Source organism: Misgurnus anguillicaudatus, unplaced genomic scaffold (assembly GCF_027580225.2).
Source record: "Misgurnus anguillicaudatus unplaced genomic scaffold, ASM2758022v2 HiC_scaffold_29, whole genome shotgun sequence".
Taxonomy (NCBI): domain Eukaryota; kingdom Metazoa; phylum Chordata; class Actinopteri; order Cypriniformes; family Cobitidae; genus Misgurnus; species Misgurnus anguillicaudatus.
Window position 1 is genome coordinate 1,425,171 of NW_027395279.1, and position 16,829 is coordinate 1,441,999.

At 37.3% G+C, this 16,829-nt stretch overlaps 1 protein-coding gene across 3 annotated transcripts in view; it reads right to left on the minus strand.

The window, feature by feature from the left end:
* Positions 1-972: 972 nt before the first annotated feature.
* LOC129436729 (protein shisa-6) overlaps positions 973-16,829 on the minus strand; it is a 122,907-nt gene continuing 107,050 nt past the window's right edge. For 2 of the 3 annotated variants that reach the window (XM_055194965.2, XM_055194966.2), the window contains exons 6-9: positions 13,975-14,037; positions 12,637-12,657; positions 9,899-10,024; positions 973-2,400 (exon numbers count right to left, since the gene is read on the minus strand). In XM_055194965.2, the coding sequence (XP_055050940.2) occupies positions 1,778-2,400; positions 9,899-10,024; positions 12,637-12,657; positions 13,975-14,037 (833 nt within the window). In that variant the 3' untranslated portion in view covers positions 973-1,777. The remainder of the gene's footprint in view (positions 2,401-9,898; positions 10,025-12,636; positions 12,658-13,974; positions 14,038-16,829) is intronic. The other variant, XM_073865140.1, reaches the window with a different exon arrangement.

Sequence of the window (16,829 nt, forward strand, 5' to 3'; positions counted from 1 at the left end):
ATTTTTTTTACAAATACATTTCTCATAAAATTGTTATTACATTGAAAATGTTTATACATTATGAACTTTATTATGTTTTGAGGAAATATTATGAACATTTATTTACAATAATAATGTAATACTTATTATATTATGTGCAGTTATTACATTATGAGTTGCTACAACTCTTTTTTTTTGGATTTCAGCTTGTCTTATTTCTTATGTAATGTCTAAATCGCTTAATTTATTAAAATCATTAAAACATCACTTATTTGGTTTATCAATTCTGTGCAGCGTCACTAAACTCTTCCCTCTCGCAATGACTTGTGGGTAATATCAGCCTTTATAGTGTACATGGATATGTACTTCGAATTTTCACTGGAAATAGTGTACCACCCGGATTCTCATTTTTTAACAAACATACTATTTGGTACATACTAATTCTTATTCTGAATACTACTGGAATGGTATAATGGACAGGAGGCAAACTAGGACGCAGGGAGAGTATTTAGGAAATATGTCTTTATCCATTATTTCTTACTTAAAAAAAGAAAAGGATTAAAACAGGTCAATTTTGCAAGATCATATTTCAATTTTAAATCAATTTTATTAAGACCTCAATAACAAACACAATCAGAATGGCACTTATCTCAAGAATCCCTCCGAGTCATCTGGCACAACTGTAGACAATCAGTACTGAAGCAGAGCATCATGGGAAATCTCTGATAGACTGACAGGAAACATCATGAAAGAGCTACTTCACATGTTATTCATTAACATCCTTCTAGAGGGAATATGCTGTTTAATTTTGTATAATAGCCTATTAAACGCATATCTTCCATCATCATTATTTATTCAGCACCAATTTTCCTCCCGTGCTTTATATTGCGTACGTTTGTTTAATTAACACTTGAGAGATTTCGTGTTGGACAAACAAGAAAGGAAAGGGAATATATTAGTATTCAAAACTGGGAGACCATACGTACGAATGGCTAAATCAACCAAATTTATTCACAATTAGTCTACAAGTACAGGTTAAAAAACACACACACACACACACATTACTGTACACATTTGTGTAATCAAATATACTTTGGATGGCTCGATTATGCTAGAAAAAGTTCGAACGGAACAACGAGAAGTCGAAAAGTAACCCACAAAGCAGCTAACTGAGCATATTTACAATCAGCTACGCGAAACGTAACATCACATTTCTATTGAAAACTTGATGATGATGGACGTATCGTAGAAGAAACAAAAAAACAGAGATTACGCGACAAAAGAAAACCGATTGCAGATTTATTGTGCTTTTAAACCCTTTCCCCATTTCGTAATCGAAATGGGATGCGTTTTTAAAAGAGGCACTCGATAAGTGCTAACTTCACTTTATATAGAAGAATCGCTATAGCTATGATTAGGACTTGAGTTACAAATCATAAATCTATATACGGTTTGATTTACTGTATGAATAAAGTCCGCAGCAGTTCAATCCACGACCCGTTCGGGTTTTCGTCTCTCTTTCTTCAGATCCAGGATCCATGTGCGAAGCCCTTGTGTTTGCTCTACGTGTGAGGAGATCCGGGCTGCTTCAGGAAAGCTGACCCAGAACCGATGGAGTGAAACGCTTGCGCTTGAAGCAGGAACAGGTCAAGGTTGGATCCTTTTAAAAGAACCCAGTTGAATGTGGGACACCATTTTAATTTGGAAGTTTCTCGAGCCGGATCTCAGCTAACCCGCAGAGCACTGCGGCGATTGTTTGTTGACATCATAGTCACTTGTTTTCGTTCATCTATCGTTCTTAAACAGTTACTTCATTCTTACTAGCGGTTCTGTACTGAGGGTGGTGATGTCCAGGTATATACTGTAGGTGGTCTACCGTGTGCATGCGGCGGTTGGCGAACGCTTGCCTCTTGTTTCCCACCTGCGCGCTGTTAACAGTCAGGGTGTTGTGGGATTCGTTGGTGGTGGTGGGGTGCGAATGCATCTTCATCATTTTGTAGTGCCGGTCCATGACCGGCGTCGTCGGTATGAACATGTCCGTTTGGGAGATCGCCCGGGACATGGCCTTTTCCCGGAAGTTGGCCCGTCGCAAGGACAGCATCTTATCTGGCGACAGCAGAGGATCCTGGGAGTGAAGTCGATCGGCTGATAACAGTTGTTCCTCTGAGAGAATGCGTCCGTGGTATGGTGAGAGACCACCTGCGCCTCCGCCGTACGAGGACAGGTAGTCCCGGTTGGGTTTGGAGCGGGCAGGGGACAGCACGTGATCTTGGGACATGGCCCGCTGCACGCGCTTGGGTTTCTGCCGCTGTGCTGGAGGTTCCACGTTCAACTTCACCATGTGTGACTGCAGGTTGCCGCCGCGGGAGGGCTGGTCGTGCGCATGATGCTTTCGGGTGTAGTACTCCTCATCTTTATCACCTGAGAAAGAGAGAAATCTTACTATCAGCTCACAGACAGAAGACAATGGTGATGTGATGACAAAGGTCGTCCTTCTAACCCACCAGTGCATCTAAAGAAATGCCCCCCCTTATCTGAAAGAACTACTCACACTTCTAACAACAACCCCACCCTCCGTTCAAATACCTCAAACAGCTTCGTTATCCCCAAGACTAATCTCAGCACCATGGGTGATTGGGCTTTCTGTTCTGCTGCTCCTTGGATCTAGAATGCCCTACTCGACCATCTGAGGGCACCTTAAACTATTGAGCCTTTTAAAAAAGGACTAAAACATTTCTTTTTAGGAAAACTTATGACTTTTAACTAACGTATATTTGTATTTTATATTAAAGCAATAAGCCCCAAGAAGCAGTGGGTTACCATTGCATTTTATAACAGCTAAGGGGCGTTGTTAGGCACGATGCAAAGCCCCTTAGCTGTTATAAAATGCACTGTAACCCCACTGCTTCGCAGGCTTTATTGCGTTTATAAAACGGTTACTTCATATGCATAACGTTAGCGGGATTTTATAAAATAAAACACAAATAAGTTGTAATTATATTAGTACAAATATTACTCTTCTGCTAAACAAAGTAGTTCCTCAGAATCAAGTGTGACTGAAACAGAGCGCAGTTCACAAACAACACAGACGCAGCAAAGACACAATGAAAATATGATTTAGGACTGTGGTGTTTATTTTTATAAATCAAATTCATCTAATTTTATTTATACATTAACATTTATATTGTGCAACTGTTGAAGTGATGATCAAATATGCTTGGAAGCATGCTGAACTCTTTCCCCGTCAGTGTTTTTTCCCCAACAATATTTATTGACATTTATCTGGATATCGCCATTAATTGTGCAATTGTAGAAAAATTAAAAATATGATTAAAGACTGTGGTGTTTATTTTCATAAATCAGTATGCAGCAACAGTTGCGCAGTGATACGTAATGTGGTCTGAACCATGGGGTTACCGGGGTATTTTATCACGGTTTAGAACGCGTTTCAACCAATCAGAATGAAGAACCACAACTGCCTGCTTTATAATGATGTTTTTATCACCCTTTTATGATCATAACTGTAGCACTTTGAGATTTGCTCCAAATGTAAAGTGCATTACTACCGAGCCCCTAAGGTGACATTGGAGTAAAAAAATGTAAAGTTTAGTTTCATGTGCTCACGTGAAACTTTTGCGTACTCACGTAAAACTTTCATGTGCTCACGTGAAACTTTCATGTGCAGAATTCTTTAAAAAAGTTTAGTTTCGCATGCGCATGTGAAAATATCGCGTGCGCACGTGAAACCTTCGCATGCGTACATAAAACTTTTGCTTTCACTTGCGCACATGAAACTTTCGGTTTTATGTGCACACACGAAACTTTCGCTTTCACGTGCGCAGACGAAACTTTCACTTTAACGTGTGCACATGAAACTTTCGCTTTCACGTGCACACGCAATAGTTTCACGTGTGCGCGCGATAGTTTCACGTGCGCACACGAAACTAAACTTTATTTAACTCATTCATCGCCAGCCTTTTTGAGAAAAGTTGCCCACCTGCATTTTTGTGATTTTTAACAAAATTTTCACAAAATTCCTTGCAGGAAAAATTATTTTCTATAAATATATAAACATACAAATTATATCAAATTAAAGAACACACCCTCTGCTTTCAAACAAACAATAAACAAACAAACAAACAAACAAAATGGGGAAAAAAACGTTTCATTATATATTTACTTTTTCTACTTAATTTAACAACTGAAATATGGATATTTCTCTTCAAAAATACAACATATTGAGCAAAAAGCTTAAAAATGCGTTTTTGTAAAGGAATTTATGTTAGAGATCAGACTCAGAATGACTATCAAACATAAAGGCAGTTAAAATAAATCATTAAATCTTTTTAACTTCCGTTTTTGATAAATTCGGTTTGGCGCCATCTGGTGGATAAACACCACTTTCACTTTGAAATTCGTCCAGAAAGGCATATTTATTAGTTAAATATGAACTCATAAATGACGATATAACTCGTCAATGGTGGTGAATGAGTAAATTTTTTCTCCATGTCCCTTTAGGGGCTTCGTACATTACAAATAAAATTTATTATTATTATTAATATTATAAATTATTACAAAACCTAGATCTAGTGATCCAAGTTGTCTCCGGTAAACTTTAAGATCTGTCAACCATGTCTCACATATATTTGCCCACATACAATATAAACCAGCCTGATCTCATGAGAATTCTTACATTTTTTACGAGTTGGCTAATTCGTATCAATTCATACAAAGTTAATCGTGCAAAATCTTACGATTCTCATGAAAAAAAACCCGAAACCGAACCCTGCACCTAACTCCAACGTCACAGGGGTCAAGGCAAATCATACCAAAACTTACAATTGTGGTTGTATGAATTGATACGAATTGGCCAACTCGTAAAATATGTATGAATTCTATCAAAAACCACCTTAAAACTTTTTTGCGAATTAAGAGATTTTTATTTGAAATTTGGCGTTTCCATCAATCTTATGCAATACTTTAAAATGCGAATAACTTCAGGGTGATGGAAATCCAGCTATAGTGTCTAACAAGCCAGCAATCACCTCTTCTCTTCAGATAAAGGCATCTGCTAAATGAATAAATGTAGTTTTTGTATACCTGTTGTTAGAGATGACCACACACTAGCCACATAAGTTAAAGAGATGAATCTGTGTTGTGTGTGTTTACTGTAAGACAGATATAGATTGACTACAGAAGTGTTTACGTCACTAATAAAGACATGATCTGATAACTGGCTGCTTCTGTAGTTCACAATTACCATCACTGACGCTGCTGGGCTTTGGCAGGCACTGAGCAAACCCAAAGGCCGATGGTGGCGATGTGAGGGCATGACATTAGAAGTGAAAAGGTCATGTGAACAAACCTACAGGCCACACGCTTGCCATCGGTCACTTTCACACCCATGAGCTCAATTATTTGCTTAGATAAGACCATCACAAATCAACACGCAAGATCCAGACGCTGAATATGACCTTCCAGGATAAAGTGGATTTCATTGCCAATGTTGGGCCAATCCAAGGGAACAGTGAATGTTAATGCACAACACCTTCAAACACGTTGGCCTGAGAGATTGTGAGGTAATACTATAAGATAATAATGCTCAAATAATTTCGATTTCCTGAGAGAAATACATTTGACAGGTGTGCGATGATGATATGAGCTAAAGACGGGGACATGAGGCGACTCTCATTATTCCTGTTTTTTATTCATTTATTGTATAGAGGTAAGTCCGTGCGCTATTCTCTTATGTCATTAGTTTGTAGCATTTAATCCTCATCTCTCATTTATCATGCTAAATATCTTCATCTTTTCTTTCGTCGTTGCCCGTGAGAATGCGATGCTGTGTTAGTCATTGTCAAAGGACAGAACAAAAGCACGTTTGGGGATTTTATCTTACAGCATAAAAATATTCATTAAAGATAAAATGTGCAATTTTCCATTGCATGAAAAACTGTTTTTAGAAAGTCAAACAAGCAATTAAAGTAGGATGGAAGACAGAAGTTTACCAACCATCTCTCTGACCCAGCGGCTTATTAAAACAGTGAGTAATTGTCCTGCATTAGCGGTCATTAATCTGAGCTCCACCTCTCTGCTTAACTCACATCACATAAAGTCCCGAATTACTCAAGCACTATAAGACACAGTTAACTGCTGACAGCAAGGGTACAGAGCTATAAAATTAATGTGGATGACAACTGAGATCACTTGGAAGAATATGATGAGAAATGTTTACATTGATATTGAGATTAATATTAGCTAGATTAATAATACATTTATCTCTTGGATAAACCCCTTAAAATGCACCGGTTGGTTTTCGAGGGGGTCCTATATAGGGCTGTCCAAAGATTAATCGTGATTAATCGAATACAAAATAAAAGTTTTTGCATAATTTATGTGTGCGCACCAAGCGTGCCGCACAAGCCCTGAAAAGTGAAGCCAAAACGTCTCGATCGCCCCACAGTGACTGGTCCCAGTATAGGTCATAAACCCCACCTCCCCATGTTATTCAATGGGACTTGATACCAGCTAAAAAATTTAATTACACTTCAATTATCTTTTTTCCGAAGCTGGTTTCTGTCATTTACTGTAGTTTTTATCACGCTGATGTACATTCAAATGTTTGTTTTTAAAATAGGTTTGTGTTTAGTTAGTTATTTAATGATATAAAAACTTTGGTGTCACGTCATGATTGACAGCTGTGATATGCGCATTCTACGAGAGCGAGGGCGGGGTTTTGATTTTCTTAGGTTTTGAGTGAACAGGCGTCGTCCATCTTTTTTTACAGGCTTTGGTGTGCACTGTGTGTAATTTTATATATATATATATATATATATATATATATATATATATATATATATATATAAATACACACACATTAATGTTAGCATTTAAGACACATTTACATGTATATTTATATATATTTTAACTCATTCACCGCCAGCCTTTTTGAGAAAAGTTGCCCACCTGCATTTTTGTGATTTTAACAAAATTTTCACAAAATTCCTTGCAGGAAAAATTATCTTCTATAAATATATAAACATACAAATTATATCAAATTAAAGAACACACCCTCTGCTTTCAAACAAACAAACAAACAAACAAAATGGGGAAAAACGTTTCATTATATATTTACTTTTTCTACTTAATTTAACCACTAAAATATGGATATTTCTCTTCAAAAATACAACATTTTGAGCAAAAAGCTTAAAAAATTGCGTTTTTGTAAAGGAATTTATGTTAGAGATCAGACTCAGAATGACTATCAAACATAAAGGCAGTTAAAATAAATCATTAAATCTTTTTAACTTCCGTTTTTGATAAATTCGGTTTGGCGCCATCTAGTGGATAAAAGCGGTTTTACACTTTCACTTTGAAATTCGTCCAGAAAGGCATATTTATTAGTTAAATATTAACTCATAAATGACGAGATAACTCGTCAATGGCGATTAATTTGTTAATATATTTTATATTATAAATATAAATAAACAATATACCTAAATATATTTTTTTATTCATACATGTATGTGTGTATTTATATATACATAATATATACAAACAGTGCACACACACACACACACACACACACACACACACACACACACACATATGCAAACACAAACTTTTATTTTGTATGTGATTAATCGAGACTAATATTATTTTATATGTCCTATAACATAACACAAGTTATAAGAGGCATTAGTAGTAAGAGGCAAAAGATTCGTTTAAGATGCATTCTGGTAAACTACACAACCCAGTATCATGAAATTACGTACGTATAGTCACGTAAATGTGTGAGTCTTTTCCGTGACACTGACACGTTTTTCCCGACTTTTTGCGTGAACATGTCACGCATTTCGTTTACGTGTCACTGGCACATATTTGTTACTCAACTGTTTTCTTCCTATTTTCTTACCATTGTCGCTTCGGTTAAGGGTTAGATTTACATAAAATGACATCCTTACCCAAACAAACTCTAACCCTAATGCCAGGCGACAATGGTTTAAAAATCATAAAATATAAAACAATAAATCATAAAAAAGTATAAACCAACACTTAAAGTGACATCCTAACGCAAACACCAAATCTAACCCTAAACCGAAGCATCAATGGTTTGAAAATAGTACAAACCAGTCGAGTAACAAAAACGTACGATCACGAAAAAATGCGGAAATTCGTGACAGTATCACGAAAAAGAATAAAACATTTACGTGACTATAGGTACATAATTTTGTGATACAGGGTTGCACTATATTTGCATCATCACAAACAGGGTAGTGTAAGTTTTGTTTCCAAACACTAAATGTAAAATACTGTTTAGATCGATATAGTACACTAGTTCCTATTTTTATTTCGCAAAAGTATATAATCAATATGAGGTTTAAAAGTCAATTTAGGATCCAACCATAAACCTCAATTTTTAATTTGATCAAATATGCCTACAGACGACTCTGGGCCGGATTCACACCGGATCCGAACCAAAGTCAGCAGCTCCGGTGTGGATCCGGATGGAAGTCGTCTGCTGTCTGGTACCAAGTACATTATATTAAGATTATGAGCGCATATTTATTGTACCAAGACCATAAGATGAGATTTTACTTTATTAAGTACAAGTTTATTCATTTTAATTTTGCAGAATATTGAAAACAAATTGGAGGAAATTTATATTAACATTGAGATATTGATGTAAGATTTCCCCAAGGGACATCCCAGCAAACATTTTATGTTCATAAAACATCTAATAGCTGTCCAAACACAACCCAGATATCTAGGCAAAAATTTGGTCAGTCATTGAAAATGTAATAAATGTCTAATAAATAAATAAAAAATAAATAAATAAAACCAAACACCTTGTAATCACTGTTGACTTTGTTTACATATCATGCATATCAAAAGCTATTTTGGCAAAAACAGCATGTACGTATATATAGAAGTGGATAGAAGTGGGTTACTCATCCCCTGACTATCTTGGATCTATAGTTAACCTAGGCGGTGAAATGAAGGCTATTGTTACATGCATTAGTGATACTCATCTGAAACGTATAAGTAAACACAAGATTCAGCTGAGCTTTCCGACGAATCCCATTGCTGTCTTGGATAAACAATTGAGACTGAATAGGTCTCTTTGCAATTTTTCGTCCTGAGTAGTTTGAAGTGGTTTTATCAATGTACAATCCTGCATTAAAGACGCTCTATTCTTTGTGCTGTGTTTCGAATATCATTTAGCTAAAGTGCATCTAATCATACGACTTCTGTATGCCAATACTTTATTCATTCATATTGGCCTTTATATTTAATGAAAGATGTCTTCTGGCAACGTCCAGTGGTTATTTTTCATTAAGCAGGTGCTTTTTATTCTGAGAGGTACACAATGTATTTATTATAGGCGAGTGTCTTGCTGAAGGTCAACAGAATAGGGATTGCAAAAACTTTCCAATTCAAGAAACAATCCTCCGGCTCTAAACCTACGGCAATGTAATTTAAATATCTGAGTTGATTCCCCAGGACAGCAATGATATTAAACGATGAGCAATTTGAGACTTTTGCTTATGTCTACTGCTTCACAGATTTTCCCCCTGAGGAAAACATCTTCACATGCGTCTCAAACTGTGTTCAGATTTGATACTAAAATCAGCATTCGAAAGTCAAAAATCTCCATATAAACTTTTTTCATTGAATTAATCCAAAACCATAATCTGAGCTATGTAGTCCACATTCATTTTATAAATTGAAATACATTTCAATTTCTCACCAAGGTCAAATGTTTTTGTTAAATAATCCTAAAACAAAATAAAACTAAAAAACACATTACATTTCTATTAAACTTCTGTTGTATTGATATTTTCTGGATTTTTTTGTTTCTCTCACCCTCTTTTTCTCATTGGAAGGACATATACAGCGAGACAGGGCGAGTACTCACTTAATTCTGCTTTCATGGCCATCTCATAAGAGGGAGGGAGATGAGTGAGGTTCTGGAAAGATCGTGAGAATGACAGATCGTAAGGTTCAGTCTGAGACGTCAGAATGTTGTTCATCCTTGGCTTCTCTGTAGGGTCAAAGAAACAGAGGCAGAAAGAAAGAAAGATGAAACACATCAACAGAATGTGTGCATGAAACGGTGACATCTGTCAGAAAACACAGCGTGTGTGCGCGTAAGAGCTTGTTTAATGATAGCGAATGTAACTCCGAGCAGCTGCTCATCTAGTCAAACACATTTTGTTATTCATTCAGAAAAATATCTATGAAAACATAAATTAAACTACATAAAGGAGAAAATAAGACTTTCAGAGACTATATCTTGAATTAAAGACCAGTTTCTTATACATTTGCATTTTTAAAGCATAAATTAAAAATTAAATTTAGTTAGAATTATCTTTCTAATGAGAAATGTTTGCTGTGTCATACTGACGTACACAATTTTGCTTCTCAAGTAAATGTACTTTGTTTTAAAGTTGTTTAGGTATTTAAAATAGAAAACAAGACAAAAAATAGATTATTGTCAGACCCAGACAAACTCTTTCCGATAACATCCAGACTTTAACATTTGTGATCTTGTCAAACAAAAAGAAACTGTACACACACAGAGACCAGCACAGAGAGACCGTACACACAGAGAGACCAGCAGAGAGAGACCGTACACACACAGGGAGACCATACACACACAGAGGCCAGCAAAGAGAGACCGTACACACAGAGACCAGCACAGAGAGACCATACACACAGAGACCAGCACAGAGAGACTGAACACACAGACAAACCAGCACAGAGAGACTGTACACACAGAGACCAGCAAAGAGAGACTGTACACACAAAGACTAGCACAGAGAGACAGAAAACACACAGAGACCAGCACAGAGAGACTGTACTCATTGAGACCTGCACAGAGAGACCATACACACAGAGACCAGGACAGAGAGACAAGAACACACAAAGACCAGCACAGAGTGACTGAACACACAGAGACCAGCATAGAGAGACTGTACACACAGAGACCAGGACAGAGAGACAAGATACACAGAGACCAGCACAGAGTGACTGTACACACAGAGACCAGCATAGAAAGACTGTACACACAGAGACCAGCACAGAGAGGCCGTACAAACAGAGACCAGCACAGAGAAACCGTAAACACAGAGACCAGCACAGAGAGACCACACACAGAGACCAGGACAGAGAGACAAGAACACACAAAGACCAGCACAGAGCGACTGAACACACAGAGACCAGGACAGAGAGACAAGAACACACAGAGACCAGCACAGAGTAACTGTACACACAGAGACCAGCATAGAGAGACTGTACACACAGAGACCAGCATAGAGAGACTGTACACTCAGAGACCAGCACAGAGAGGCCGTACACACAGAGACCAGCACAGAGAGACCGTAAACACAGAGACCAGCACAGAGAGACTACACACAGAGAGACCAGCACAGAGAGACCGTACACACATAGACCAGCACAGAGAGACTGTACACAAACAGAGACCAGCACAGAGAGACTGTACACACAGCGATCAGAACAGAGAGACTACATACAGAGAGACCATACACACACAGAGGCCAGCACAGAGAGACCGTACACACAGCGACCAGCACAGATAGACAGAACACACACAGAGACCAGCACAGAGAGACTGTACACACAGTGACCAGCACCGATAGACAATACACAAACAGAGACCAGCACAGAGAAACCGTACACACAGAGACCAGCACAAAGAGACTGTACACACAGAGACCAGTACAGAGAGACTGTACACACAGTGACCAGCACAGATAGACATTACACAAACAGAGACAGCACAGAGAGGTCGTACACACAGAGACCAGCACAGAGAAACCGTAAACAAAGAGACCAGCTCAGAGAGACAGAACACACACAGAGACCAGCACAGAGAGACCATACACACAGAGACCAGCATAGAGAGACCATACACACAGCGACCAGCACAGATATACATTACACAAACAGAGACCAGCACAGAGAGGCCGTACACACAGAGAACAGCATAAAGAGTCAGAACACACACAGAGACCAGCACAGAGAGACGGCACACACAAAGAGACCAGCACAGAGAGACCGTACACACAGAGAACAGCATAAAGAGTCAGAACACACACAGAGACCAGCACAGAGAGACGGCACACACAAAGAGACCAGCACAGAGAGACCGTACACACAGAGACCAGCACAGAGAGACTGTACTCATTGAGACCTGCACAGAGAGACTGTACTCATTGAGACCTGCACAGAGAGACCAGCACAGAGAGACCATACACACAGAGATCAGCACAGAGAGATGGCACATACAGAGAGACCAGCATAGAGAGACTGTACACACAGAAACAAGCCCAGAGAGACCATACACACAGAGATCAGCACAGGGAGACAGAAAACACACAGAGACCAGCACAGAGAGACTGTACACACACAGAGAGACCAGCACAGAGAGACAGAAAACACACAGAGCCCAGCACAGAGAGACCGTACACACAGAGACCACAGCAGATATAGCCTACTGTACACACACAGACAAGCACAGAGAGACCTTACACACCAGCAGATAGTGACAGATCAACAAAATATAAGATTCTATATAAACATACATAAGGGGAAAGGAAAATAATACACATGTACAACATGTGTACTGCTTACCGTAGTACTCTATTCTGTGTCCTAATAACCCAAGTGAGAAAAACAAAATCAGAAAAAAAAACGTTTAATATTTTACATGATGTTTACCCACTGTGGCATATATAACGTGTGATGTGTTCTATCATTCTGAGTCAGAATTGCTGTTTATGTGGAAACTCAATATTAAGCCAAATACAGAATTTGACCTGTTTTGTGTTTTTCTTTCAAAAAGTCTCAAACTATCCCAATTAAAATCCCCAAGTTCAAACAATAAATGCTTTTTTGTTTGTTTAATATGTACAGAAGTTATCTGTAGCTGCCCAGTCGATTAAACATGGTGTGCACCCCTAACAGCGAGTAAATCAATCAATGTAACTTAACTTTACATTTACCTGCGCTCAGTTATCCAGTTTCCACATCTAGATAAATTAAAGCATTATCCTTCAAAAGAACATCAAGCTATTTTTATAATTTCTAAAACGTGCAATATGATGTCTGTTATTATAAGCTCTTATTTAATGTATGCTGAAATAAATATTGTTTTGGAGTCTATTTATCCGATAACAGTTTGTGATAGTAATTATATCAAGCCAACAGCTTGAAGTAGAAACATAATGTTTGTGACTCAAGTGACTCAAAATGATGGAGCGGATCACATATTATTATTGAAAGACGTGGGCTGTTGAGAGTCATCCGGGCCGGATCGGGTTAATGTAAGTGGACTCTTCTCTCTGTAATGAACTTCATGAGCTGATAGCAGCACAAAAGACATTTAATTCAATACGGCGCAGGTGTTAATGGTCACCGTTCCACCGTGACAGCCGTGGCCAATGTGTGATTACAGCCTGACAAGCCTTTTCAAACCAAATCACATTTGGGAAAAGGGAGATACGGTCGGAGTAAATACAATTGTGGCTTTTCAATAACTGTGGAGATTCGATTAACGTACTGTTTGTTACGGAAATCCTGCTGCTAGCGAGGCCATTTACAGGCTAAGCTTTTAATTTCCGTGTTTTTTTCACCGTTCAATCTTTGATAAAGGATTTCTCTGATCTCAAGGACTGTCAGGGATTGAGCTTATCAGCGCTTATTTGATGAGGCTCATTATGAAAGTCATTTCTGCAGATAAAATCTAGCCTCATTAATAATTTTCATCAACGTGTGCTGATATTATAAGACATGTTCTTCATGCTAAAATCATCTGGATGTGATAGTTTTGAGATGTCTTAATAAATCAATTAAACTTCAGTTTGGCTCGGTGTGGGTAAAGCATCATTTGTAGCCATGACAGGTACAGCAGACATGAAACCGTTTTTAGGATTTCCCTGTGAACCTTTAAAAAGCCAGAAAATAACTTACCAATTTTTGGTGTGTGTGAACCGGTGAGATCCAGATGGCTGGTGTAATCGTGCTGATGATTATCTATAAGAGACAATGAAGAATAAACTGGTGTGGGTTAATGTATTTAAATGAGTTAACCAATATGCACAGGTATATATGTAGCAAATGCCAAAATAATTAGGTTATTATGTAAAGATGCATGTATATATTTTGTAAATTTCGTAAGATTCCAGATTTTGAAATAGTTGTACGTCAGCCAAACATTGTCCTATCCTAACAAACCATACATCAAGTGAAAGCGTATTTATTCAGATTATGTATAAATCTCAATTTCAAAATGCACCCTTATGACCCTTGTGGCCCAGGGTCATAAATGACAAAGGCTTTAGACATTCTGTAAAACCAAAACAAACCACAGTATATTAATATAAGCCCTAACACGTTCTTTAACCGGCAGACATTTCTGGAAAACAATATCTGTTTGTGGACAGCAGAAACCGTCTGTACAGAGGAGATGAAATCCACAGGGGCTCGTCGATAACACGAAACGAAAAGTTACAGAGAGACAAGAGGTTAGATAAACTGAACTTTAATAACTGCTTCTTTTATCATTTTAACAAAGAAACAAAAAGTAATAAAACCAATATTGCCCCATAAAATCTACTGCTGCCAGACAGTTTACTCTTCACACTGAAATTACACTGTTTGCTGAAAGAGATTACACAGCAATTGAAAGATTTTTGGATGAAAAATGTCACGCTACGTGCAGTTGCAAGGGTGTTTTGTTAGGTTGCTAGGTCACTGATAATTGGTTTAAAAATATGTGTTTATCAGATATTCTGAATAACTGCGTGTTTTAAAGGGGACATTTGACAAAACGTATATATGTTTGATAATAATTGTTTGGTTCAAAATAACACATAATAATTTTATAATAATTAAAATTGCCACTTTGGGTGTCCTTTTAAATGCAAATGAGCTAATTTCTGCACTAAATGGCAGTGCCGTGGTTGCATAGTGCAGATTAAGGGGCGGTATTAACCCCTTCTGACATCACAAGGGGAGCCAGATTTCAATTATCGATTTTTCACATGCTTGGAGAGAATGGTTACCAAAACTTTACTGGGTTTATCTTTTTTTTTTTTTTTTTTTACATTTTTTACGTTAATAGAAGCACTGGGGACCCAATTATAGCACTTAAACATGGAAAAAGTCAAATTTTCATAATATGACCCCTTTAATGTACTGAAGCAAAAAATCTAGGAATCAGATATGCAAAATGATTTAGGTACAAACATTATTATTATTACAAGCGGTTAGTGTGATAAATACAGTAACAAATTACAGTATTGAAGATTTAGTCATCCATTTATCCACTAAACTTCTCTCTTTGGAAGATTTCAATTCCATTTTTCGATTTCAAGTAGGCACTAAAAGTCCCAGAAAGGTTTATAGGTTCTGAAACCTTATGAGAGTTTTGTTCTTGTCTGCTCCTTACATTCAATTCAACACATTTCAACATACAGTAATGGCTTCAATTTCAGCCACATAAAAATGCTGGTTTAAGAATATAATGCATGTCATATGAACTACTGTTAATGGTGCAATTTTGCCCTTTTTAATGCTTAACTTGTTTCTGGACATTATTTTAAATTTGATTCAATCGTGGACACCTTTTTTAATTAACAACACTTGTTAGGTTGCAGAAGACAATCAATCTTAGTCTGTTTTAGCTAAATGCCCTCTTCAGCACAATCGTAACCTCTTAAAGATCAACAACATAAAAACTCTTTTAAAAAATAAAAGTACAGGGGTCTCATGTATAAAACATGCGTACGCCAGTTCCCACGCACGGTTGTGATCTATAAAAAACAAACTTAATGGGAGAATGAGCTTGCAGGGTGGGATCTGAGGATGAGAAATGTATGCACACTTGCAGGTGATCTGTGATTTATAAAGGGAACATTGTTTTATAAGTCTTAATATTTTTTGGGGTATGCCATTTTAGACTTTTAGTAAGGATCCTACGTATCGTTTTATAAACGAGACCCCTGAACATTATACATTCATAAGTCTTCTCATGTTTTCATCTTGATGCATAAAATAACACCATATTTCTACATTTACTCTCACTATCAAGTCCCATGCGAGGCATGCTGGGAAACTGAAACCTAAACTCAAGCTAATTATATTGAATCGCTACAACTTAAATAATGTTTTAAACAAACTAACACAGATATTTAAGTTGAAGTTACACACAATATTAAGTTGATGCAATTATCAACGTTATTATGTCAGGACCACTCAATAAAAAAGTTTGCAACGTTTCATTAAACAAATAAATAAGAAATTTTAAACTTGCACCAATGCATTAAATTAAGCAGTGGCAACAGATCCCTTGAATTATTTCTTATAGTGTATGTTTCCGTGAGTATGATTGAAAGTTTGGTTTGAAAGCTGCATGTGTGTGCAGAAAATGACGCGATTCGTCTCCGTCTCACGCAAGTCCGAACAGACCTTCACTAATTGTGTCAGAGCCTGATCATAAACATCTCTCCTTTTACACAAACAGACAAAGAAGACGCAAAACTTTTTGAAATGTGTCCTGCTTTAGAAATGGCCTCTGTGGTAGATGAAAAAGATACAATCTGCCCTCTTTGGATGTTAATGTAATAATGTATGAATAATGTATGAATCCTGGTTCTGTTGTTGATCTTTTGCTGCTGTTTGCATGTTTAAATGAAATGAAATGTTTGTATTGTTTTTACTGGGTCACAGACAACCGCAAACTCTATTTTTACTCAATGGCATCAGTTAACGTTTTAATGTTCGGTTGACAAGCTGCAGTCGTGGGTCGAGAAAATTAACTGATT